Source organism: Saccopteryx leptura, chromosome 1 (genome assembly GCF_036850995.1).
Source record: "Saccopteryx leptura isolate mSacLep1 chromosome 1, mSacLep1_pri_phased_curated, whole genome shotgun sequence".
NCBI lineage: Eukaryota > Metazoa > Chordata > Mammalia > Chiroptera > Emballonuridae > Saccopteryx > Saccopteryx leptura.
In genome coordinates, this window is record NC_089503.1 from 247,190,182 (window position 1) to 247,217,116 (window position 26,935).

A 26,935-nucleotide genomic window follows, 5' to 3' on the forward strand; every position below is an offset into this window, starting at 1 on the left:
GGGGGCAAAGAAAGAAAGAAAGACAGGAACATCAATCTGCCCCTGTATGTGCCCTGACCAGGGATTGAACTGTCAATCTCTGAGCTTCAGGACGATGCTCTAACCAACTGAGCTATCCAGCCAGGGCAGAAATTTTCAATTTTTTTAAAACATTTTTTTAGCTCTGGCTGCTGGCTCAGTGGTAGAGTGTCGGAAGCCCAGGGTTCGATTCCCAGCCAGGGCACACAGGAGAAGTGCCCATCTGCTTCTCCACCCTTGTCCCTCTGCTTTCTCTCTTATCTCTCTCTTCCCTTCCTGCAACCAAGGCTCCATTGGAGCAAAGTTGGCCCGGGCACTAAGGATGGCTCCATGGCCTCTGCCTCAGGCACTAGAATGGCTCTGGGTGCAATGGAGCCAGAGCATCACCCCTTAGTGGGCATGCCAGGTGGATCCTGGTCGGGCGCATGCAGGAGTCTGTCTCTCTGCCTCCTGCTTCTCACTTCAGAAAAATACAAAACAAAAAAAACACAAAACATTTTTTAAAATGCTTTACCTGTGCCCTGGCTGGTGGCTCAGTGGATAGAAGTTTAGCCTGGTGTATGGACATCCGGGGTTCAATTCCTGGTCAGGGCACACAGGAGAAGTGGCCATCTGCTTCTCCCTACCTCCCTCTCTCCCTTCTCTCCCTCTTCTCCTCAAGCAGCCAGTGGCTTATTTGGTTCAAGCTTGGTTCAAGTGTGGTCCTGGGCCCTAAGGATAGCTCCCAGCTCAGGCGCTAAAAATAGATCAGTACTCAAGCATCAGCCCCAGATGAGAGTTGCCTGTGGGAGTCTGCCTCACTTATCTCCTCTCCTCTCACCTAAACAAATAAAATTACTAAAAATAAAATTTTAAATGTTTTATCTCGCTTCTATTTCTTTCTTTTTTTTTAAATATGTTTATCTTTATTTTTTTATTTTTTTTACAGAGGCAGAGATAGACAGGGACAGACAGACAGGAACGAAGAGAGATGAGAAGCATCAATCATCAGTTTCTTGTTGCGCGTTGCAACTTCTTAGCTGTTCATTGATTGCCCTCTCACATGTGCCCTGACCGCGGGCCTTCAGCAGACCGAGCAACCCCCTGCTGAAGCCAGCGACCTTGGGTCTAAGCTGGTGAGCTCTTTGCTCAAGCCAGATGAGCCCGCGCTCAAGCTGGCGACCTCGGGGTCTCGAACCTGGGTCCTTCCGCATCCCAGTCTGACGCTCTATCCACTGCACCACCACCTGGTCAGGCTCGCTTCTATTTCTTAATATAGAAACTGCACTGTGCCTGGCCTATGGTGGTGCAATAGATAGAGCACCAACCTGGAACGCTGAGGGTGCTGATTCAAAACCCTGGGCTTAGTCAAGGCGCATACGACAAGCAACCAATGAACAGCTATAGTGAAGCAACTACTTCTCGTCCCCCTATCCTCCTCTCCCTGTTAAATTAATTAAATTAAAAAAAAAAGAAACTGCACTGTTATAAACCTTTGAAATTAAGAACCTGTTTCAAAGCAGGATTTCTCAGCCTTGGTGCTACTGACACTTGGGGGCCATATATATATATATATATATATATATATATATATATATATATTTTTTTTTTTTTTTTTTAAATTAAGTGAGAGGTGAGGAGTCAGGGAAGCAGAGAGACAGACTCCCGCATACACCCCAGACTGGATCTACCAGGCAAGCCCCCTACAGGGGGATGCTCTGCCCATCTGAGGCCACTGCTCCATTGCTCACCAACCGGCAACCCAGCTATTTTAGCACTTGAGGCAAGGCCACAGAGCCAATCTCAGCTCCCAGGGCCAACTTGCTCAAACCATTCAAGCCATGGCTGTGGGAGAGAAAGAGAGGAATAGAGAGAGAGAGAAGGGGGAGGAAAGGGGTGGAGAAGCAGCAGATGGTCACTTCTCCTTTCCCTGATCAGGAATTGAACCTGGGATTTACACACGCTGAGCCAAAGCTCTACTGCTGAGCCAACCAGCTAGGGCGGGGGCCATATAATTTTTGTTGTGGGGAAGGCTGTCCTGTGCCTTAAAGGATGTTTAGCAACCATCCCTGACCTCTACCCACCTGAGGCCAGTAGCATCCTCTTCCCAAGTACTGAAAACCAAAACCTGTCTCAGACATTACCAGATGTCCCCAGGAAGGTGCATGGGAGGAGATGAAAGAGAGCAGGGCTAGTAACCCCTGGCTGAGAAGCAATGATGCAAACTTACATCATCTCAAAAATACCAGATGCCAAAAGAAACTCTGAGGTCCTAAAGAATTCAGAACTGGATGCTGAGTTTTATGTACATGTCCATCTGTGTGTATGTGGTTATCTGTGTTTTAAAAACTGGGAAAAGCGCCTGACTAGGCGGTGGCACAGTGGATAGAGCATCGGACTGGGATGCGGGTGACCCAGGTTTGAGACCCCAAGGTTGCCAGCTTGAGCACGGGCTCATCTGGCTTGAGCAAAAGTCGCTGGCTCCAGCAAGGGGTTACTCGGTCTGCTGAAGGCCCACATTCAAGGCATATATGAGAAAGCAATCAATGAACAACTAAGGTGTCGCAACGAGGAACTAATGATTGATGCTTCTCATCTCTCTCCGTTCCTGTCTGTCTGTCCCTATCTCTCTCTCTGTCCCTGTAAAAAGACAAACAAACAAAAAAAAACTGGGAAAAGCAAGTAGCTTACCATAAGGATGGCCCCAATGGGATCCCCCTCCTCAGGGTAAACCCATCCTCACTTTTCTTGAACCTTAAAGCAGAGTTTCTCTTGCCTGACCTGTGGTGGCGCAGTGGACAAAGCGTTGACCTGGAATGCTGAGGTCACCAGTTCAAATCCCTGGGCTTGCCTGATCAAAGCACATTAGAGGAAGCAAGTACTACAAGTAGTTGCTTCCGCTTCTCTTCCTTTCTCATGTTCCCTCTTTCTCTTTCTCCCTTCTCTCCAAAAATCAATAAAAAAGTTGGTAGAGTTTCTCAAGTTTGGCACTACTGACATCTGGACCAGGGAATTCTTGGTTGTGGGGGCTACCCAGTGCACTGTAGGATGTTGCACAGTAACAAAATCCCTGGCCTCCACCCACTAGATTCCAGTAGCAATCAAGTTGTGACCACCAAAACGTCTCCCGATGTTGCCAATGTCCCCTGGAGGGCAGAAGTGGCCCTCTGAAAAGCACAGTATCTATGAGAAGATAAATGTCCCCAAATCTCTTATTAAGGTTTTATTTATTGATTAAAAAAAAATTTTTTTAGAGAGAGAGGAGAGTGAGATAGAAAGGGGGGGAAGCAGGAATCATCAACTTGCGGTAGTAGCTTCTCGTATGTGTCTCAACTGGGCAAGCCTGGGGTTTTGAACCAGCAACCTCAGCATTCCAGGTAAAGCCCTATCCACTGCACACCACAGGTCAGGCCCCAAATCTTTTTGTGTAAAAAAGGGATAACTTTAGGCCAAGTAAGTGAGGCGAGTTGAGATTACCTTGTTTAAAGAATACGTACTGCCTGTTCACACTGAGAATTCAATAAATATTAACTATTACTACATTAACAAGAAATGTTACTCTTCAACAGACAACCCTACTGGGAAGGCAGAAAAGAGAATGAAAAGGGGTGTTCCGCCTGACCTGTGGTGGCACAGTGGATAAAGCGTCGACCTGGAATGCTGAGGTTGCCGGTTCAAAACCCTGGCCTTGCCTGGTCAAGGCACATATGGGAGTTGAAGCTTTCTGCTCCTCCTCCCTTCTCTCTCTCTCTCTCTCTCCCCTCTCTAAAATGAACAAAAGAAAAGAAAAGAAAAGAAAATGGGGTGTTCCTAAGATTGAGAAAAAGAAACACAGAGAGATGGTCATGGGCAGATGAATAATGGTGATGCTGGAGCAATGTGGAAACTACTGCAGAAGAGAATGGAACAGAGCCAGAGTGAAACTTTTTTCAAAAAAATTTTTCCATTGATTAGAGGTGGGGGAGGGAGATAGAGGAGGGGGAAGGGGAGGAGAGGGGGAAATGGGGTAGATAGAATGAGAGTGGGTAGAGGAAGGGAGAGGGGGGAGGGCAGATAGGGAGGGAGGGGGAGAGTAGGGGAGAAACATCAGCTTGTTGTTCCACTTAATTGTGCATTCATTGGTTGTTTCTCATCTGTGCCCTGACTGGGGATCAAATAGGCAACCTGGGGCCCTGGCCGGTTTGCTCAGTGGTAGAGCATCGGCCTGGCATGCAGGAGTCCCGGGTTCGATTCCCGGCCAGGGCACACAGGAGAAGTGCCTATCTGCTTCTCCACCCCTCCCCCTCTCCTTCCTCTCTGTCTCTCTCTTCCCCTCCAGCAGCCGAGGCTCCATTGGAGCAAAGTTGGCCCGGGCACTGAGGATGGCTCTGTGGCCTCTGCCTCAGGCACTAGAATGGCTCTGATTGAGGCAGAGCAACGCCCCAAGATGGGCAGAGCATCACTCACTGGTGGGCATGCCAGGTGGATCCCGGTCGGGCGCATGCGGGAGTCTGTCTGACTGCCTCCCCGTTTCCAGCTTCAGAAAAATAAAAAAAAATTTTAAAAAAATAAAGAAAATAAAAAACAGGCAACCTGGGCATGTCAGGATGATGCCCTAACCACTGGAGCACCCGGTCAGGGCCCTAGGATGATCCTTGAGAGCACATCTCATCATGGAATTGACCAGGTGGCCAAGATGACTGCTCTCAGATTAGGATGCGGCCACTGAAGTAATTCTTTAGGGCTGAGCCTCAGATAATAAATTGATGCAAACCACCAGCTTACAGTTGCATTGTGCTTTCCAGGTTTTAAAAGACTTCTCACAGCCTGACCAGGTGGTGGCGCAGTGGCTAGAGCGTCGGACTGGGATGCAGAGGACCCAGGTTCGAGACCCCGAGGTCGCTAGCTTGAGCGTGGGCTCATCTGGTTTGAGCAAAATCCCACCAGCTTGAACCCAGGGTCGCTGGCTCCAGCAAGGGGTTACTTGGCCTGCTGAAGGCCCACAGTCAGGGCACGTATGGGAGAGCAATCAATGAACAACTAAGGTGTTGCAATGCACAGTGAAAAACTAATGATTGATGCTTCTCATCTCTCTCCGTTCCTGTCTGTCTGTCCCTGTCTATCCCTCTCTGACTCTCTCTCTGTCTCTTTAAAAAAAATAAAAAAAAAATAAATAAAAAGAAAAGACTTCTCACAGATCTCAGATCTAAATGCAGTCCATCCTGTTTCCCCCTGAGAGAAAAAGCTCTGGTGGCTGGCCTGAGAGACCCAGGTAGTTTGGAATGGATAGACCACCAGTATGAGCCCTGATAGATGGTGGTGGGGCAGGAAGGGCTTCCAGAGATCTGCCTATATTAGGGAACAAAGTAGCCCTGGAATTCTTCAAGACCTATGGAGACATCAGTCCTGCAGGAGGACTACATCAGGGCCCAGGACAATGGGCAGCTTTTCCAGGTGCTCCAATCAAGCACATGGGGATCTGATGCCTGCTGGGTAGGGTCTAATCTAGGGCCAAGTCACGTAATTCCATCCTGTTAGGGCAAAGGGCTATACTCTCAGGGTTGTACTCTCAGCAACAATCCTACAACCCCTCTAGGGTTCCTTTAGCCATCATCTGGTGTCTAAGGACAGACCCCAAATGTCTTTAGCCCTAGACATCCACTAGGGTTGTGACTTTTCCTCTTCAGGATAAAAGACACCAGCTGTGTCTTACTGGAGACTCATTTCTCTTTCCTCCCAATACACCTCTTCTTGTCCTTTTTTTCCCCTTAAGATTTATTTATTTAGCGAAAGGAAAGAGAGACAGAAAGGGGGTAGGAGGAGCAGGAAACAAAAATTTGTGGTTCTTGTACGTGCCTTGACCAGGCAAGCCCAGAGTTTCAAACCAGTGACCTCAGTGTTCTAGGTCAATACTTTAGCCACTATACCACCACAGGTGAGGCCAATGCACCTCTTCAAATTGGGAATACAGCCCAGCCCAGTTTGCCAGCATGGCCCAAAAAATTCCTAACATTATCGCTCATTCCTCTATGGAGTCTATCCATACAAATTTCACACCTAAGGTTTGTAACCTGGAATGCAGGGACCAATAGAATTCAAGGAATCTTAGGCTTCTCAATCAGACTTTCCAAACAAACTATACATACAATCTATCATATGGAAAACACATGTATTTTTGGATTCAGCATTCCACTCTAACAATTGATCCAATAAATCCAATCCCCCCAGTAAGCAAAGATATTCAATGCAGCAGAAAACTACTGGAAACAATCTAAACATCCATCAATAGAGAACTGGTTAAATTAATTATTGCACACTTCATGGAATGGAGTACCAGAAACCTACCTACTTAAAAAATCCAAAAAGTTCTAGGGGTCTGTTCTAGTGCAGTAAGGAGGGGGTTCCCCCAGGGACTTTGGCAGTCACTGCAGACAACTGTGGTTGCCACAATTGGGGTGCTCTTAGCATTGAGAGTGGAAGCCAGAGATGTTGCTCAACACCCCACAGTGCCCAGAACAACCCTCCCCAATATTAAGTGAGTGGAGGTATAGAATACCTACACATTTAACAAAAATTCAAAGTACACAGGACTATGACTATGATATGTGTGTTTTAAGGAAAGGCTACACATATCTTTGAAGAGACCTAAGTCCTTGTTTCTGGGTAGACAGATTGTCTGAATGCCTGAGGGATTGGAGTGAGAAACTGACTTTTTACTCCACCCTTTCAACTTTGTACCGAGTCCATCCGAAGAGTTCTTGTTGTTGTGGGCTATCTGGCAAGAATCTGTTTCTTCCCCTTGTCTCCCACCCACACACACACACACACACATCGCCCCTTTAGATGGGAGGAGGACGGGAGGGATTCACACCCCAAATTAACCTCTGGGGGTCTCTCTGCCCAATCCAGGGGTCTATCCACCCTTCTCGAGGAGACTGGAGCCCATATAGCGGGCAGGGCCTGGGTTACTTCGCCCGAGGCCCCCGGCCTTCCCGAGCTCTCCACATCCTGCGAGGAACACGTGCCAACACCGCCCCCTCGGTGTCTCCGGCCCCCTCCTAAACTAGAGCCGGGCCTAACCTGGCCCCTGGGAACCCGGCTCGCCCTCTGCTCACCTGGCTCGCCTTGTAGAACTGTTTCTTCAGCCCCGCCACCGACATTCCGCCTTTAGTCGTCGGACCTCCCGCCAGGACCCAGCGAACCCAAGAGACAGCGCAAAAGTCAGGCTCCTATGCGCCGCCAATCCCCGGCGCGCCTCAACTGGCTCGGTCGGCGCCGCTTCCACAGCCCTCTCGCCAGCTCCGCGCCCTCCGGCGCAGCCTCAGCCTCTCTCGCGCCGGCGCGGCCAGGATATTACATGGCAACGGCACACTTCCGGCGCCCGCCCCGTCTGAGCACGCGCATTTCATCTGCAGCGGGCGAGGCCGCTTCTGCCAGCGAGTGGCCTGGAGCGAGTCTAGAGCGGCGTGGTGGCTGCAGCGACACCTAGAGTACTGAAGGTGGCTCTAACATTTTAGGAAAGGCGTTTAAACCTCTCTGGAGAGTTTACGAGACTGGGTTTATGTGTCTCCAGATACTTGTTTATTAATCTCAGCTATTCCAAATTGCACCATGCGTTTTGTCCCTCCCATTCCACCCTGAACTCTGCCCAGTGTTCAGTTGCCCAAGTAAGACATCAGGGTGTCGTTTCTACCTCCCTCCCACTATCCACATTGTCTCCGCCCTGACTAAACCATTTCATCAGCTTCCTCTCTGGTGCGCCCATCTTTGGGTTCTCCTCTCCAATTTATCCCCTATGAAGAAGTCAGAAAAATACTCCTGTGATACGATTCAGATCACAGCCCCTCGTTTAAACTTACTTAAGGTGACCAATTGTCCTCCTTTAAGGAGGACAGTCATTCTTTTATAAGTTCGATCCTCCCTCGAAAAGTGTCCTCCTACATGTCCTCCTTTTTGATATTGGAAGACTAATCTGTAAACGTCCGTATTCGATCTAAGCAGAGTCTATCCATTGCGTGTGATGTAACGTATTTATATCTAAATGAGTACTTACAATTATTATTAAAAATTAATAGACATGTAAGCATAATTACAATATAAAATAATACAAATGTTTTTATTATGCATTTATCATATTATAGTGTATTATTGTTACAATGAATAAAATGTTTCTTTTATTGACAATATTGGTGTCTTCCATTTACTTTTGTCCTCCATTTCATTGTAAAAAGTTGGTCACCTTAACTTACTGCTCTAAGAATACACTCCCATCTTCCTACTTTTATATACTTTCTAAAAGATTTTTATTGATTGATTTTAGGGTGAGAGAGAAAAAGGGGGAGAGGAGTGGGAAGTATCAATTCATAGTAGTTGCTTTTTGTATGTGCCTTGACTCGGAAAACCCAGAGTTTAGAACCGGTGACCTCAGCATTCCAGGTCCACACTTTTCCCCACTGTGCTGCCACAGGTCAGACTCAGCTTACTAATATGTCCTACAAAGTTTGCATAATTTGGCCCCCTCAACCCTCTGATTTTGGTGGCTATCTACCTCTTCTTTATTCCATGATTCCTGTTGCCTATGGGCTTTTGTTAATGTTGTTCCTCTCTTCCTCCTTCTTCCTTAATCTTCCCCCATTGTTTAAGTGTTCAAAAGATGACTCTGCCTGGAATATTGCCTCCTCTAGGAAGCCTTCATGGATTGGTACATGTTTATTGATAGTGACTTAAAATCAATTCGTATTGATGAAAATATATTGAATGAGCCTGACCAGGTGGTGGCGCAGTGTATAGAGTGTAGGACTGGGACACGGAGGCCCCCAGGTTTGAAACCCTGAGGTCGCTGGCTTGAGCGCGGGCTCACCAGATTGAACAAGGGGTCGCTGGCTTGAACGTGGGCTCACCAGATTGAGCAAGGGGTCGCTGGCTTGAGCGTGGGTCATAGACCCCATGGATGCTAGCTTGAGTCCAAAGGTCCCTGGCTTGAAGCCCAAGGTCACTGGCATGAGCCCAAGGTCACTGGCTTAAGCAAGGGGTCACTCGCTCTGCTGTAGCTCCCTGGTCAAGGCACATATAAGAAAGCAATCATCAACAACTAAGATGCCGCAATGAAGACTTGATGCTTCTCATCTCTCTCCCTTCCTGTCTGTCTGCTGTTGGTCCCTATCTGTCCCCCTCTCTGACTCTCTCCAAAAAAAAAAAAAAAAAAAGAAATGTATTGAATGAGTTGGAATTTAATAATGCGTCAGAACGAATACATGAATCCCAAAAGAGGAACAAGTGACTAGAGCTAAAGTGCTTGCAGTTTCAGGGCTAAAATCTCTGACACATATGGGTGATTTTCTGTAGCAGATTACTGGAAGTTTCCAAATGCCCCAACAAGAAGGTACTGAACTAGATCAGAGAATTGTTTCAGAATATGAATGCCCCAACCTCCCTCCCAAAGATCCTCACGGGGTTATTATGAATGGTTTGAAAAAATACCCCTGTGGTCATGATGGGCACCCCCAACAGCGATCCTCTGGTCTAAATTGTTGCGAAGTGCCAAAACAGAGAAAAGAAGGAAAACATACTCGTGATTCATACAGGGAAACTGAGGCCTTGAATAAGACATAACTAGCCCCAAATTCTCAATTTCTCCATATTGCTGTCAACCAATTTTAATGATTTATATAATTACCCAATCTATAATAGCGATAAGCCCTGGCTGGTTGGCTCCGTGGTAGAGCGTTGGCCTAGTGTATGTACGTCCCGAGTTTGATTCCTGACCAGGGCACACAGGAGAAGCACCCATCTGCATCTCCACCCTTCCCCCTCTCCTTTCTCTGTATCTCTCTCTTCCTCTTCAGCAGCCAAGGTTCCATTGGAGCAAAAAGTTGGCCCAGGCGCTGATGATGGCTCTGTGGCCTCCGCTTCAGGCGCTAGAAATGGCTCTGGTTGCAACGGGACAATGCCCCAGATGGGCAGAGCATCGCCCCCTGGTGGGCTTGGCGGGTGGATCCTGGTGGGGAACATGCGGGAGCCTGTCTCTGCCTCCCACTTCTCACTTCAGAAAAATACAAAAATACAAAAAAAAATTTAGAATACCAATAGAATTTTAAACTTGGGCTCACTTTCAATCTTCTCACTTCTGCTCTGTTTGAGATTCAATTTGTGCTGAAGAAAACCTATATCTAAGACTTGCAGGCTGACACTGAAAGTCTCTGTTCTGTGAGACTTTTAACCTATATGATCACACAGTCCAATCAAATATTTATACAATACTTTCATGCAAATATTTGAGTACCTTTTTGTATTGTATCAGTCAATGATAGGTCCTGGGGATACAGTGATAAATAATTCCTGCCCTCATAAAGCTAATGATAAACAGAAATTAATTCACTAGTCAAATAATATGCAAACAAACATAAGCTGTAATTGCTTTAAAGAGAACGTTGAAGGCATTTCTTGTTGGGTGTAAGGAAAAAGGCTTCTCTGAGGTGTCGATCCAAGATATGAAAGTTAGGTTGAAAGTAGCCAGGAAAAGAACTGCGGGAAACGTTTTCTAGACAAGGAAACAGCTTATACAAAAATTCTGAGGATTAAACCAGAAACATCTATTTCACTAATTTTCTCTGAATATACTTACTGCATATCAAATGCTTCTAAAGCGCTACCCAGATTTAATTTATTTTCTTCATATATAAAGTCATTTATAATTTTAATTACTGTGGCTATAGTCAGCCGATACTCAATTGGGAAAAACTCAAACTTCACTCTTCATCTAAATCTTCGTTTCAGGTTATCACCAGCGCCCTACGTAAAACGTTTAGTCTTGACGTAAGCGCCTGGACCTCCTCCTCCTAGCGACCGATCCCACGCATTTAACCAATCACAGTGCAAATTTCTTGGCTTGACACATCCCACCCCTATCACAGAACATCGTCTTTCCACCAATAACAGCTCGCTAAGAGAAAGCCCGCTCCTCCTCGGGAATATCAATAGCGGAGCTATGGGCAAGAATGGAAGCCACGGATCTCGCGAGGATAATTCCTGCGTTCCTCATTTCCTGAGGCGGGACGTCATGTGATGTGGTTTCGTCCAATCGGCGTGCGGGCTGTGGGGGTCGCCGCGGTTCCCGCCAAATACGAGCGCGGCGGCCGCGGCAGCAGCGGCGCGGGCGGGAGGCGAGCAGCAGCGGCCGCCTGAACGTAGCCCGCGCTTCTGCTGTCCGAAGGGATCTCGAGCGGCTGCCGGTGCGATGCTGGAGGAGCCGGAGTGCGGGGCTCTGGGCCCCAGGGGAGTGGCCACAGGTAGGTTAGGGACCGCACTGAGAGGTAATGGGGGCGCGGCGGGCGGCCTGTGCAGGCCGAGGCAGTGATTGGGAGCAGACGGGCCTCCCCGGTCCGGGCCGATTCTCTGCGCCTGGTGTTCGGTTCTTGGGGTCTTTACAACCCAAAGAAGGGCCTTGCAACTCGAAGGGAGCCCTCTTTGACGTTATTGTTGCAGCTGCGACTATTTTTTTCCTTGTGCTTTTTGCGTTAAGTTCTTTCTTTCAGGACCCTCTGCAGAGTCGGGTCAGTGTGGACAGGAAGGGGAACTGAGACCCAGGGAGGCGAAAGGGCCAGCTCTGCAGGTTGCGTTGGTGTCCTCTGAACAAGTTGGACCCTGCAGCGACCCTCTGGCTGGGTGGGTAAACTGAGGCCCTGGGTCACATGGGCTTGTGGACCAGAACAGCTGCGTCTGCGGGTCAGGGCAAGCCCAGGTAAGAGGCCTGGATGGTGGGGATCGTCAGGAAGTTGGGACTCCCGATTCTTGATCCTGCCGCATATTCCGGTGTTTTTCCTTACTGTGTCTTGGGATGGGTTTTGTAGCACCTAGCAGGCCCCGTAAACATAAGATGCTGAACTATGGAAGACTAAACTGCCCTTTCCCCTCCTTGACTCCCATTTTATCCCCAGCTCTTGGCCCAATGCTTGGCACATAGTAGGTGCCCAATAGATGTGTGTTGATTGACTGAATTAAGGATTCTCAGGGACATCTAGACTAATTCAGAGTTTCTCAACCTCAGCACTGTAGATATTTGGGGCCGTCTTGTGTACTTGAGGGTGTCAAATGGCATCCCTGGTCTTCACACAGTAGATGCCAATAGCAACCCCTCCCCCCAGGTATGACAACCAAATATATCCATGCATTGCCAAGTGCCCCTGGGGGGCAGAACCACTGCTCTAATTGTTTCCAGATTTGGGGATTTCACAAAGTAAAATTCATATAAATAAAGTTAGGGGGAGTGATTGTCACAGACAATCACTTGACTCAGTAAAAATATTTAATTATAAAATAAAAAAAGCACATTACCTGCTATGATCATACTATTATAAAAGGAAAGGGTCTTTTAACACCAAATAAAATTCAGTGGGATGTAACATCAGAATAAAGAACAGTGGTTAGTTTATACACAAGTGTGGGGTAATTGGGTGTATACCTTTGAACACTCTGGATCCCTGGATAGGGTCCCTTTTTTGGTTGACCTGAGGTTGCTTCTGTGCCCAGGTCATTTCTGTTTCACTTGTATCAAAGCTGTTGACTCAGTACCACACCAATAAATGGTGTGATTGTACTAAAAATAACTTTAAGTGACTAAAGATTGTGTGTACTTTAGTTGTGGGGTGGGGACTGGTAATCCATGTTTTTGGTTACTGAAAACTTGGGGATGATATTGTCTTGAAATGAGTAGAAAGAAAATATGAGTCTTCTGGGTACCTTATATTTTGAGCTTGGAAGGAGGGAAGGCAGTTTCATCTATGGACAGCTGAATTTTCAGAAAGCTGTGGTTTGAATTTAAAAATATTCACTTGGCATTGGCCGGTTAGCTCAGTCGGTTAAGAATGCCATCCTGGCCTGACCTGTGGTGGCGCAGTGGATAAAGTGTCAACCTGGAAATGCTGAGGTCGCTGGTTCGAAACCCTGGGCTTGCCTGGTCAAGGCACATATGGGAGTTGATGCTTCCAGCTCCTCCCCCCTTCTCTCTCTTTGTCTCTCCTCTCTTTCTCTCTCTCTCTCTCTCTCTCTCTCTCTCTCTTCTCTAAAATGAATAAATAAAAATTGGAAAAAAAAAAAGTTAAAAAAAAGAATGCCGTCCTGAAATGACAAGATTGCAGGTTCAATCCCCCGTCAGGGCACACTCAGGAAGGAACCAAAGAATAAATGACTGGAACTACAAATGAATGCTTCCCTTCTCCTTCCCCTCTCTCACTCTTCCTCTCTGTCTATAAATTTAAAAAAAAAATTTTTTAAGCCCTGGCTGGATAGTTCGTTCGATTGATTGGAGCACTGTCTTGGTGCGGGGAGGTTGCTGGTTCGATTCCCCAGTCAGGGCACATACAGGAGCAGCTCAATGTTCCTGTGTCTTTCCTTTCCTCCCTCCCTCCTTTCCCTCTCTCTCTCTCCCTGCCTCTCCCTCCCCCCAAAAAAATTAACTTGTGTGTGTCTTTTACAAAATATATGTAGATTGCCCAAAATAAACTAGATTTTTCCAAACCAGTTCTTCTCACAGGTATGAGCTTCTAAACTTATTCCATTTAAAAATATTTACTTACAGTCATTTCTGCATCAGTTTTGGTATTATTAGATGCTTTTCTTGAGTTTTTTTTGGTACAGGAAGACATTTTCCCTTATTATATTTTGACAACACTTCAGCTTTTGCCTGGCAAGCTCAAAATGCTTTAAGTTGGCCCTGGCTGGTTGGCTCAGTGGTAGAGCGTCGGCCTGGCGTGCAGAAGTCCCGGGTTCGATTCCCGGCCAGGGCACACAGGAGAAGCGCCCATCTGCTTCTCTACCCCTCCCCCTCTCCTTCCTCTCTGTCTCTCTCTTCCCCTCCCGCAGCCAAGGCTCCATTGGAGCAAACTGGGCCTGGGCACTGAGGATGGCTCTGCGGTCTCTGCCTCAGGCGCTAGAATGGCTCTGGTTGCAACAGAGCGATGCTCCAGATGGGCAGAGCATCACCCCCTGGTGGGTGTGCCAGGTGGATCCCGGTCGGGCGCATGCAGGAGTCTGTCTGACTGCCTCCCCATTTCCAACTTCAGAAAAGAAAAAAAAATGCTTTAAGTTGTACAGTGTATTATCTTCATAAACTATTTTTAAAAACCCTGTTCTAATTTTATAGAACTGGTTGGATTGAAGGTGGATGTTTTGCGGTCCTATTAATGGTGACATTGGGGATACAGCATTTTCTCTCATCTCTACTTTAACTCCTTCTCCTCTTAGTTGTTGCTGTTACTGTATTTGTTGATTTTCCTTTATGTGATAGATGCCACAAGGAAAATGAACCAAGAAGGTGTGACAGTATCCAGGGCAGGATTTCTTAACCTAGTAACATTTTGGGCCAGATAATTTTTTTAAAATTGATTTTGTAGAGAGAGAGAGAAAAGGAGAGGGCCGAGCAGGAAGCATCAACTCACGCTTTTCTTATGTGCCTTGACTGGTAAGCCTGGAGTTTCAAACTGGTGACTTCAGTGTTCCAGGTTGAAGCATTATTCACTACGCCACCTCAAGTCAGGCAAGGCCAGATAATTCCTAGTCGTGGTGGGCCAGCCTTTGTATTATAGGATATTTAACAGTGTCCTTCTCTTCTATCTACTAAATGTGAGTAGCACCCTATCCCCAAGTCATGATAACCAAGTGTCCCTAAACATTGCCAACTCCCCAGAGCGAGGGTGGCAAAGTCACTCCCATTGGACTACTTTGTACATAATAGGTGCTACTTATGTATTTGTTCATTATTTCCAGCATTTAATAACTTATCCTTTGATACTTCTATTCAAAGCAGTGGATTGCAAAGACAGACCAGCTTTTCCAGTCAAGAAGTTAATACAAGGTAACTTTCTGGGAATAGATTAAATATTTGTTTCTAATTTATATCCTTCATTTTCTCAGTTATATTTTTAATTCTCCTTGAACAGTGGTAATCTATTGCAGTGGTCCCCAGCCTTTTTTGGGGCACAGACCAGTTTAATGTCAGAATATTTTCACGGACCGGCCTTTAGGGTGGGACCGAGACAAGCATCAAGAGTGAGTCTTAGATGTAACAGAGGGAATCTGGTCATTTTTAAAAAATAAAACGTCGTTCAGACTTAAATATAAATAAAACGGAAATGTAAGTTATTTATTCTTTCTCTGCGGACCAGTACCAAATGGCCCACGGATCGGTACCAGTCCGCGGCCCGGGGGTTGGGGACCACTGGTCTATTGGGGTCCCTACCAGCAGTATCAAGGGGGCTAGAGGGGAGAAAAACAGTTGCACTTTACATTTGAGAGCCCAGGAACCTGTTTTATTACACTACTGTTTCCTTAGGTTCCCAGGAGCAAATCCAGAGGTCACTGCCTTTATAGCAGCCTTTCTCTACTTCAGCAGTATTGACATTTTATAATTTTTCGAGGGTGGTGGGTTGACTGTCCTGTATATTGTAGAGTTTAGCTCCATCTGGTAAAGTATCTGGGCCTCTTTCCCTAAGTCATGAAACCAATAATGTCTCCAGACATTGCTAGATGTTCCCTGGTGGGCACAGCTGCCCCAATTGAACCATTATTGTACAGGAAGATAAATGTCCTCAAATCCCTTTGTGTAAAAAAATTGAGCACATTTACACTGAGGCCAGATCATTGGCTGGATTGTGAATTTTTTAAAAATTTGGTATCTAGTTCACCCTTGAGCAGTTTGCCTTCTCTTGTGATGACTGATAGCAGGTTGGGTGATGGTGGGAACTGTGTTAAGAGCAACAGTCTCCCTAGGGGTTGTGTTTTGTTTTGTTTTGTTTTACGTTTCTGATGTTTAATTTCACAATGCTTGTGGGTATACAATATTTTTTTTAATTAATTTTAATGGGGTGACATTGATAAATCAGGGTACATATGTTCAGAGAAAACATCTCTAGGTTATTTTGACATTTGATTATGCTGCATTCCCATCACCCAAAGTCCAGCTGTCTTCCGTCACTTTCTAATTGGTTTTCTTTTTGCCCCTAACAGTCTCCCTAGGTTTAAGAATTAGGGGCAAACCATAGGACCCAAGGGCATGATTGCTTTATAAACTGATAAAGTATGTGAGCAACACCCCCACCCCCACCCAAGCCCAACAAGGCTGATCATTTTTGAGCATGTAGAAAAAGTACTGATCAATTGTCACTATTCACACTTTGGTTGTAAAGATGGCCTTCTTCTCTCTTCATTTCAGCTCGTCTGCCCTTCAAGCGCCTGAATCTTGCCCCAAAGGAGAAGACTGAGGATGGGTCGGACAGCGCAAGAAGCTCTCCAAGTGCTCCCATGCAAAGTCAAGTCCCCGATGTAGAAACTTCTTTGGACAACTTGGAGAATAACCTTCATGTGGATTCTGACATAGAGTTTAGGCCAAAGCTTGTCAATGGGAAGGGTCCTTTAGATAACTTTTTAAGAAGTGGCGTTAAAACCAGTATTGATGAGACCACAGTCATTGATTTGACGGAGGACTCAAGTAACCAACCAGACGATATTGCGCTCCATAGTAAGCTAAATTCTGCAGCCTATTCCTCCTTGGAGGAGGCTGTACATGGGTTCAGAGAAGAAGCCAGAGATGAGGGGGTGCTGCCAAAGACTAGTCAGAAGGACAAGCTGACATTTCCTGAAGAGACCCTTTTAGACATTTCATGCAAAGCAGAGGAGGACAGTGCCGATTCAGGAGGCACAGAGAAGAGCAGAGATCTGCAGAAAGCACCTCAAAGCTGCCCTGAGTTGACAGATGGTCCAAGAATGTGCTCAGAGAAGGACCAAGATGGTTGGAGCAAAGTCAGGGGCATCTTTTTCAAAGGGAAGGTGCCTGTAGTGGTCTTGCAGGATATCTTGGGTATAAAACCTGAAGCCAAGTCTCCAACAACCCATTTGGACCAAGGCATGCCCTCTGAGAGTGAGATGCTAGAGTCTGGCCCCGAAGAAGACTCTGTCCTCAGCCATTCTTCCCTGAGCTCTTCTCCTACCAGCTCACCTGAGGGGTGGTCTGCTTCTGAAAATCAGCACAACAGTCCCAATCCCTTCCCCACCCCCACACCTGTCTGCAGAGTGAGTATCTCCCCAAATCCTAGCATATTAGTGCTAATAGCACTTCTAATCTGGCCCCTTTTCACCTGGGGACACAGTGTTCCTCAGATGGTTAGTGGCTGAATGAGTGGGGCTACAAACTAGTCTTGTAACTTCTGATGCAGAATTTTGATTCTTTCTAGAATCAGACCATTCGAGGTATTCAGTGATGTTTTCCGTACATTAGGATGTGTTGGTGGCTGGTTCAATCACCAGTGTGTTGAGCTTTTGTTATTCCCACCTAGTTAATGGTCTGGTCAATTTAACCATTTTAGGAAATGATGGTGGTAAGCAGGCAGCTATAACCCCTCATGTCAGACTTTAGCTTCAGCTCCCTCCATTCCTTCTTTCTGTAATAACAAAGACTTATTGGGTTGTTGGTAGTCAAGTCAATCAGCATTGGTGAATAGACCCTAAGATAGGAGGAAGACTAAAACAGGGAATTCTATAGAATGAGCTCTTGTGAACATGGCCTCCCATCTTAAAAACCTCAGTCAGAGCAACAGGAACAAAAGAAGGAGAAAGCTGGCACCGTTTTTAAGGACCCCAGAAGGATGACTTTGTTACAGGTTTCTAATCACAATGGCAAATGTCACTGTTCTCACCTGTCCTTAAGGTCTTGTAGATAAAACTGATAAAATCAGTTAAATCCCAAAGTGGCCTGACCAGGCGATGACACAGTGGATAGTGCATCAGCCTGGGACACTGGGGACCCAGGTTTGAAACCCTGAGGTCATCGGCTTGAGCCCAAAGTTTGCTGGCTTGAACAAGGGATTACTGGCTCAGCTGGAGCCCCCCCAGTTGAGGCACATATGAGAAAGCAATCAATGAACAACTAAGGTGCTGCAGCTATGAGTTGGTGCTTCTCATCTCTGTCCCTTGTCTGTTCCTCTCTCGCCCTCTTAAAAAAAGAAGAATCCCAAAGTATATCTAACTATGTTTTTTGGTTTTGTGGAACATTTGTTTGTTATATACACATATAAAAAATTTGATGCCGACCCAAGGTCTCTGGCTCGAGCAAGGGGTTACTCAGTCTGCTGAAGGCCCGTGGTCAAGGCACATATGAGAAAGCAATCAATGAACAACTAAGGTCTTGCAACGAAAAATAAAAACAAAACTGATGATTGATGCTTCTCATCTCTCTTCGTCCCTGTCTATCTCTCTCTCTGTCCTTGTAACCCTGTAAAAAAAAAAATAAAAAAAAAATTTTGATGCCAAGGTGGGTCATTTAATCTCAGCCTTTTTAATTTGACCATAAACCACAAGCCTTGATCACTTTCTGAAATTTCATCTCTAAAGAACTAGTTCTTTTTCTAGATGATTACATTTGTTTTTCATGAGAGGAAAATGGCTTCCTCTGTAGGTTCACAAAATATCAAGAGTGGAGCAATTTTTTTTCTTCTAAGTTTCTCAGTGTGGCAGTCAGATACACATTTTTAAATTTCCACCTGAGCTGTTACTCAGACTCTCAGAATCAGAGTTTGAGTTCCTTTGCTGTCAGCCATATTTTTTGTACATCTAGTTGATTGAAATCCTTCCAGACTGCTGCTAATCCTTTACAAAAGTACTTTGTCACATGATGTGTCAGCCAGTTAGCCTGGAGAACAGGACATTACACTTTTTTTTTTTTTAATTGATTGATTTTGGCGAGAGGAGAGAGCAACAGAGACAGAAACAGCAATCTGTTTCTAAATGTGCCCTGACTGGGAATCGAACTGGCAACCTCTGCATCGGGACCACGCTCTAACCAACTGAGCTATCCAGCCAGGGCTATCATTCCTTTTATTTATTTTATTTTATTTTTTTATTTATTCATTTTTAGAGAGGAGAGAGAGAGGTAGAGAGAAGGGGGGAGGAGCTGGAAGCATCAACTCCCATATGTGCCTTGACCAGGCAAGCCCAGGGTTTCGAACCGGTGACTTCAGCATTTCCAGGTCGATGCTTTATCCACTGCGCCACCACAGGTCAGGCCCTTTTATTTTATTTTATTTTTTTTTTTAATGATTTTATTTATTGATTTTACAGAGAGAAGAGGAGGGAAGGAGACAAGATAGGTCAACTCACAGTTGCATCACTTTAGTTGTTCATTGATTGCTTGTTGTATGTGCCTTGGCTGGGCAAGCCCAGGGTTTCAAAACGGCAACTTCAGTGTTCCAGGTCCACACTCTACCCACTGTGCCGCTATAGGCCAGGCCACGTGTTTCCATTCTTTTTCTTTTTTCTTGCATTGAGAGAAAAAGGCGGGGTTGGGGGAGTAGGGAGCAAAAAGTAACTTGTATCATAGTTGCCTCCCATATGTGCCTTGACTGGGCAACTGGCGACCTCAGTATTCCAGTTTGAGGCTTTATCCACTGTGCCCCCACAGATCAGGCCACATGTTTTCATTCTTTTTTCTTTTTTTTCTTTCTTTTTTTTTAACAGACAGAGAGAGAGGCAGAAAGAGGAACAGACAGACAGGAACGGAGAGAGATGAGAAGCATCAATCATCAGTTTTTTGTTGCAACACCTTAGTTGTTCATTGATTGTGTTCTCATATGTGCCTTGACCGTGGGCCTTCAGCAGACCGAGTAACCCTTTGCTTGAGCCAGCGACCTTGGGTCCAAGCTGGTGAGCTTTTGATCAAACCAGATGAGCCCACACTCAAGCTGGCGACCTTGGGGTCTCGAACCTGGGTCCTCTGCATCCCAGTCCAACGCTCTATCCACTGCGCCACCGTCTGGTCAGGCTCTTTTTTCTTTTTTTTTTAAAGATTTTATTCATTTTAGAAAGGAAAGAGAGAGAAGGAGGGAGGAGCAGGAAGCATCAACTCCCATATGTACCTTGACTGGGCAAGCCCAGGGGTTTTTTTTTGTTTGTTTTGTTTTGTTTTTGTTTTTTTAAGCCCAGTGTTTTAAACCCGCAACCTCAGCGTTCCAGGTCAACGCTTTATCCACTGGGCCACCACAGGTTAGGCCTGTTTTCCATTCTTAATAATTAAGCTTCGTTAAGTTCATTCATTCATTTTATTCTTTTTTAGCAAGAGGGGGGACAGAGAGGAAGGGAGAGAGATGAGAAGCATCAACTCATAGTTGTGGCACCTTAGTTGTTCATTGATTGCTTTTTCATATGATCCTCGACTGGGGTTGGGGGTTCCAGTTGAGTCAGTGACCCTTTGCTCAAGCCAGTGACCATGGGATCATGTCTATGATACCACGCTCAAGCCAGTGACCTCGTGTTTCAAACTTGGGTCCTCAGCGTTCTAGGCCAACTTCCTACCCACTGCATCACTGCCTGATCAGGCCCATTAAATTTATTTGTATGCTTAAATCCAAGCCTGAGAATTAAAGAGGTCACATATTTGGGCATTGTCATGAAACAATTTTACTTCTGTCCACTTGCCCAAATGGCTCTTAAACAGCTGAGCACAGGAACTAAGTATGCTCAGTTTAGGAAATTCTGAATTTGAGATGCTAGGTATTACTCTGAACACAGGCTTGGAGTTTTGAAATGCTCTAGAAGGCATTGTTATCACATCTTTGCAGATCATTTATACTGCAAGTGGTGAAGGCTTAGGATACCCCAGAGCCTGTGGCAGAAAATTGCTCCAGGTGGGCTGGTCCGTCACAACAGAGTAAGTAGAGCCCCCTGATGCTATGTGATACCAAAAGTATGAGTTAAATAAAGTGATTATCAGGAGCATCTGGGTGATGTGATGGCAAGATTTCCTGAGACTAGAGCCGAAGACCATCTCCAACTACACACATATACAGACACAGAGCTTTCTAGTTTATTTCCTTACCTTTGGGAGTACTTGATTTCCTGACTTGTTTGTGCCTTTTGTAATTGGTACAGAACTCAAAGAGTTTCCCTTGCTTTGATGTTTGAAATTTTCCTGACCTCATTACTGTGGGGAACACTTTGGTTTTTCCATTTTCCCTCCACCTCCTTTCCAGATTATAGGCAGACACTTGCTGGAAGCTTACAGATTTTTTTCATGTTACCATGTAAAGTGTGTTGTTTTTACTGTGCTCTTGTTAGTCCTGGAGTTGGTACCTTTGTGTTTGGAAACTGCTAGGCACTCTCTGGTCTTATATGATGTATGTTGTTTGGGAGTATTTTATTTTCCTTGTGGGGAGCTTTGTTAAAAATGCAGATCCTGCCTGAGCAGGCAGAGCCACAGTGGATAGAACGTCGGACTGGGATGCGGAGGACCCAGGTTCGAGACCCAAGGTCTCCAGCTTGAGCGTGGGCTCATCTGGTTTGAGGAAGGCTCACCTCAAGCAAGTGGTTACTCGGTCTGCTGAAGGCCCACGGTCAAGGCACATATGAGAGAGCAATCAATGAACAACTAAGGTGTCACAATGAAAAACTGATGATTGATGCTTCTCATCTCTCTCCGTTCCTGTGTGTTTGTCCCTATTTGTCTCTGTCACTGTAAAAAAAAATAATAATAATTAAAAAAAAACAGATCCTACTGTCCCTTCCCAGGGATCTAGACTCTCACTTTGAAAAACAATAGTTTAGAGCGCCTTTTTTATTTTTATTTTTTATTTATTTACTTATTTATTTTTAAAGATTTTATTTATTCATTTTAGTGAAGGAGGAGAGAGGAGGGGGAGGAGCAGGAAGCATCAACTCCCATATGTGCTTTGACTGGGCAAGCCCAGGGTTTGGAACCGGCAACCTCAGCGTTCCAGGTCAACACTTTATCCACTGCGCCATCACAAGTCAGGCTAGAGCGCCTCTTTTAGATAATCCCAGTCTCCTGACTAGTTTAAAGAGTTTCTATTATCATTAGAGGTTTTTATCATTTGGGGCAGAACCATTTTCCAAGTTCATTTGCAAATGTTTATGCAAATTATTTCACAAATGATAGAGTTGTGTTACTGCCTTGCCTCCGTACAAATAAACCCAAATCACTGGAACTTTTTCCCATATAATTTTTTGCTTTTTTTTTTTTTTTTTTGACAGAGGGACAGATAGGGACAGACAGATAGGAAGGGAGAGAGATGAAAAGCATCAACTCTTCGTTGCAGCTCCTTAGTTGTTCATTGATTGCTTTCTCATATGTACCTTGATCGGGGAGGGGTAGGGGTGCTATAGCAGAGCAAGTGACCCCTTCCTTAAGCCAGCGATCTTAGGGCTCAGGCCATCCGATCTTAGGGCTCAGGCCATCCGGCTCAAGCTGGTGACCTCGGTGTTTCAAACCTGAGCCCTCTGCATCCCAGCCCAATGCTCATCAATGAACATCTAAGGTGCCAGAACAAAGAATTGATGCTTCTCATCTCTCCCTTCCTGTCTGTCTGTTCTTCTCTGTCCCTTTCTTTGTCTCTGTCACACACACACACACACACACAAACAAGTATTCTCCATGTTTAAAAAATGTATATTAACATATAACAGGCCCCTTTGGCTCCCTCTTTCTCCCCTAGGTTGCTGTTCTATTTCTATTTCTGATACACAGTATATGGGAGATCATTGAGGAATGCACGGTATCATTTTGTTTTGTGTGAATGTACACTGTAAATTTGTTGGGTTTTCTTTTTCAATTAAGGGTGTCTCATTTTTTTATATTGGGATGGGAAGAGGTATCTCTTTTTAACTGCTTGTGGTGTGGATATACTGCACTTTACAAAGTCTGCCTCATTGATGGATATTTCTGTTGTCTCTAATTCTTAGCCTTGACAGAACTTCCTTATACATGTTTCCTGGGGTTTTTCAGTAGTTTTGCAGGCTCACGTTAAATATTTTTCTCAGATATGGCTGGACCAATTCTGGTTATAGCTTTTCACCTCTGCCTTCTCTCTTCTGCTGTTAGGTTCTCCGCTGCTGCTGCTAAGCCCGTCCATACCAGCCTCTCTTCACCTCATTTGCTGCTGCTTATTTGCTCTGAGCTTAGAAATTAGATCTCCTTATGTATAAAAACACCAGAGTAAACAGGCTCTGAAAGAATTCTCCTGAATAAAATGTTGGATTTTTTTTTTTTAATTTTTTAAAATTCACTTTTAGAGAAAGGGAAGAGAGAAAGAAGGGGCAGGAAGCTCTCATATGTGCCTTGACTGGGCAAGCCCCAGTCTAGGGTTTCAAACTGGCGACCTCAACATTCCAGGCTAAAATGTAGGAATTTTAATGCACAGACACAGTTAAATCTGCCATGACTGGGGGTAGTTGGTATATGTTGCAGCCTCCTCCTGGAATCCGGGTCTTGAGGCAGCTGTGTTCCTGACAGATAAAACGTATGGCACATGATTTTGAGAGAGAGTTCTATACATGCTTGTGCCATATGTCATGAATATAAAATTATATCAGACCAATAAGATCCTCCCAAATGTCTAGTAAAGCAGTAGAGATACTGGTTTTATGATAAATTGTAATTGCTGAGGTTGGATGTCATTAACAGAGCTCCTGATAGTCATGTTAATTCTAGTATTTCCAGACTCACAGCAAAGGGAAAGCAATGTAAAAGACACTTGATTATGCGCTGAAATTTCACAATATGGGCAAGGCTAAGTGTGTTTCCCCCATACTCCCTTCCCCCAAATACTCTTACATAGGAGTCTGTCAATCACATTAAGTATATATATATATTTTTTTTTTTTTATTTTTTTTTTGTATTTTTCTGAAGCTGGAAACGGGGAGAGACAGTCAGACAGACTCCCGCATGCACCCGACCGGGATCCACCCGGCACGCCCACCAGGGGGCGATGCTCTGCCCATCCGGGGCGTTGCTCTGTCGCGACCAGAGCCACTCTAGCGCCTGGGGCAGAGGCCAAGGAGCCATCCCCAGTGCCCAGGCCATCTTTTGCTCCAATGGAGCCTTGGCTGTGGGAGGGGAAGAGAGAGACAGAGAGGAAGGAGAGGGGGAGGGGTGGAGAAGCAGATGGGCGCCTCTCCTGTGTGCCCTGGCCGGGAATCAAACCCGGGACTTCCGCACGCCAGGCCGATGCTCTACCGCTGAGCCAACCAGCCAGGGCCAAGTATAATATTTTTTAACTGATTTTAGATAGAGAGAAACATCGATTTGTTGTTTCAGTTGTTTTATTTTTTAATTTGATTGATTCTAGAGAGAGGAAAGGAGAGAGAGACAGAAACATTGATGTGCTCCTATACATGCTCTGACCAGGGATTGAACCTGTAGCCTTGCATATAGGGATGATGCTCCAACCAGTCTGGCCAGGGCATTGTTCCACTTATTCACACATTCATTGGTTGAATCTTATATGTACTCTGACTGGAGATCGACCTGTAATCTTGGTGTGTTAGGATGGTGCTCTAACCAAGTAAGCTACCTGGCCAGGGTTCACTGTAGTCTTTCAACACAAAGGACAGTGACACAGGGTTATAGGTAAGAGAGTTTTTTTTTTTAAATCAGGTTTTTTGTTGTTGTTTTTTATTTTATTTTATTTATTCATTTTAGAGAGGAGAGAGAAAGGGAGAGAGAGAGGAGAGAGAGAGAGAGAAGGTGGGGAGGAGCTGGAAGCATCAACTCCCATATGTGTCTTGACCAGGCAAGCCCAGGGTTTCGAACTGGCGACCTCAGCATTCCAGGTCCACGCTTTATCCACTGCGCCACCACAGGTCGGGCCGGTAAGAGAGCTTTGATAACTGGCATTTCTCTTCGTACACGCTCACTTAGACACAGTCTTGGCATTTGAATTCCTGCCGACACATGGGTTTCAGGTGACTGCTCAGCACTTTCTGATAGGAAGGCTGAGCCCAGAAAGAACGTGGTATGCCCCTTAAGGAGGATGCCTTGAGTTCATTAATCTGAGAGTTTCATTCTGTACGTGGTCTTAGTCAGGACTGAGGTTTCCCCAGATAGAGAATTCATGGTTACATAGTTTTAGCGATATGTCAGGCCATGTTAAAAGAAATGGACCTTTGGTTTTCCTGCTCCACTTCAGCCTTATTATTTGGCTACGTGTCCAAGTCTGAACTCTATCCCCACTGTTCTTCAACCTAATAGTTTTGTTTCAGGACTTTTTGCTCTGAAGAAAGTTTAGGCCAGGAGTCTGCATTCATGTTCATATTTTAATCTAGAATCATTAGGCCAGCATGGTGTCTGAATCCAACCGTGCATCTTGGGGAGTCCTTGTCACCACACTCAGTTTGAATCAGGGTGATAGAGAATGTTATGCTCTAGCCTGACCTGTGGTGGCTCAATGGGTAAAAGCATCAATTTGGAACACTGAGGTTGCCAGTTCAAAACCCCGGGCTTCCCTGGTCAAGGCACATATGGGAGTTGATGCTTTCTGCCCCTCCCTCCCTTCTCTCTCTCTCTCTCTCTCTCTCTCTCTCTCTGACTCCTCTCTCTAAAATTAATAAATAAAATCTAAAAATAAATAAATAAAAATTAAAAAAATTAAAAAAAAAAAAAAAAGAATGTTATGCTCTAGACCAGTGGTAGTCAACCTGGTCCCTACCACCACTAGTGGGCGTTCCAGCTTTCATGGTGGGCGGTAGCGGAGCAACCAAAGTATAAATAAAAAGATAGATTTAACTATAGTAAGTTGTTTTATAAAGATTTATTCTGCCAAACTTAGCGAAAATCTGACATAAAGTACTTGTTAGGTAATTATTATATGCTTTAACTTGCTGTAATTCTGCTTTATAATTTTTTTTTAACAGAGTCAGAGATGGATAGATAGGAACAGAGAGATGAGAAGCATCAATCAGTTTTTTGTTGAGCGTTGCAACACCTTAGTTGTTCATTGATTGCTTTCTCATATGTGCCTTGAGCACGGGCCTTCAGCAGACTGAGTAACCCCTTGCTCGAGCCAGCAACCTTGGGTCCAAGCTGGTGAGCTTTTTGCTCAAGCCAGATGAGCCCACGCTCAAGCTGGCGACCTCAGGGTCTCGAACCTGGGTCCTCGGCATCCCAGTCCGACGCTGTATCCACTGCACCACCGCCTGGTCAGGCAATATAAATTTTATAAAGTAAAGCTACTTCCCTACTTTATAAATCACCATTACTGTGGAACCAGTGGGCGGTTAGAAAATTTTACTACTAACAGAGATACAAAAGTGGGCAATAGGTATAAAAAGGTTGACTACCTCTGCTCTAGAACGTGGGGATTCTATACCAGATTGCCTCCTCTGGCACCTTGACTTAAATAAGGGTTTAATATTCTTAAATATCTACCATAGGTAGATTACAATGCATAAGGATCACAGGAAATGAACTTCACTTCTCAGCATCACAAACATTTGAAATATAAAAAGTCCATGGATGGATATTATAAGTAAGAAAGATACAAAAGAAGTTTGCTAAAAAAGTAGACCCTGGCCAGTTTTTTTAGTGGATAGAGCATTGGTCTGGCGTGCAGACATCCTGGGTTCGATCCCTTGTCAGTGTACACATGAGACGCAACCCTCTTCCTTCCCTCTTATGTCTACCTCTCTCGCAGTCACTGGCTTGATAGATTCAAGCTTCAGCCCCACACTGAGAGGATAGCTTGGTTGATTCGAGCATTGGCTCCAGGCAGGGATTGCCGGGTGGATCCTGATCAGGGTGCCTGCAGGAATCTGTCTCTATCTGCCCTCCTCTCACTTAAAAAGAGAAGAGGAAAAAAAAGTAAATAAGGTTGCCTGACGGTGGTGGCACAGTGGATAGAGTGTTGACCTAGGACATTAGATTCCAGGTTCAAAAGTCCAGGGTGACAGGCTTGAGCAAGGGGTCACTGGCTTGGATTGAGGGCCCTCCCCCTGTTAAGGCACAAATGGGAAACAATGAACAACTAAAGTGACACAACTATGAGTTGATGCTTCTCATCTCTTTCCCTTCCTGGCTATGTCTCTCTCTCTTTTTTTCTCTCTCTCTCTCTCTCTTTCTTTCTCTCTCTCTCTCTCTCTCTCTCTCTGTGAAAAAGAAAAAGTTTAAAAATTGAGAGTTCAAATA

General features: G+C 45.3%; 2 protein-coding genes across 6 annotated transcripts in view; one reads left to right on the forward strand and one right to left on the reverse strand.

The window, feature by feature from the left end:
* SH3GL1 (SH3 domain containing GRB2 like 1, endophilin A2) overlaps positions 1 to 7,361 on the reverse strand; it is a 45,417-nt gene extending 38,056 nt beyond the window's left edge. The window contains exon 1 of one of the 2 annotated variants that reach the window (XM_066344091.1): positions 7,092 to 7,361. In XM_066344091.1, coding sequence (XP_066200188.1) covers positions 7,092 to 7,136 — 45 coding nt within the window. In that variant the 5' untranslated portion in view covers positions 7,137 to 7,361. The remainder of the gene's footprint in view (positions 1 to 7,091) is intronic. The other variant, XM_066344101.1, reaches the window with a different exon arrangement.
* A 3,628-nt stretch (positions 7,362 to 10,989) lies between these two features.
* The window catches only part of CHAF1A (chromatin assembly factor 1 subunit A), a 47,444-nt gene continuing 31,498 nt past the window's right edge, over positions 10,990 to 26,935 (forward strand). The window contains exons 1-3 of one of the 4 annotated variants that reach the window (XM_066344331.1): positions 10,990 to 11,264; positions 14,777 to 14,827; positions 16,184 to 17,040. In XM_066344331.1, the coding sequence (XP_066200428.1) occupies positions 11,213 to 11,264; positions 14,777 to 14,827; positions 16,184 to 17,040 (960 nt within the window). In that variant the 5' untranslated portion in view covers positions 10,990 to 11,212. The remainder of the gene's footprint in view (positions 11,265 to 14,776; positions 14,828 to 16,183; positions 17,041 to 26,935) is intronic. The other 3 variants (XM_066344314.1, XM_066344304.1, XM_066344324.1) reach the window with 3 other exon arrangements.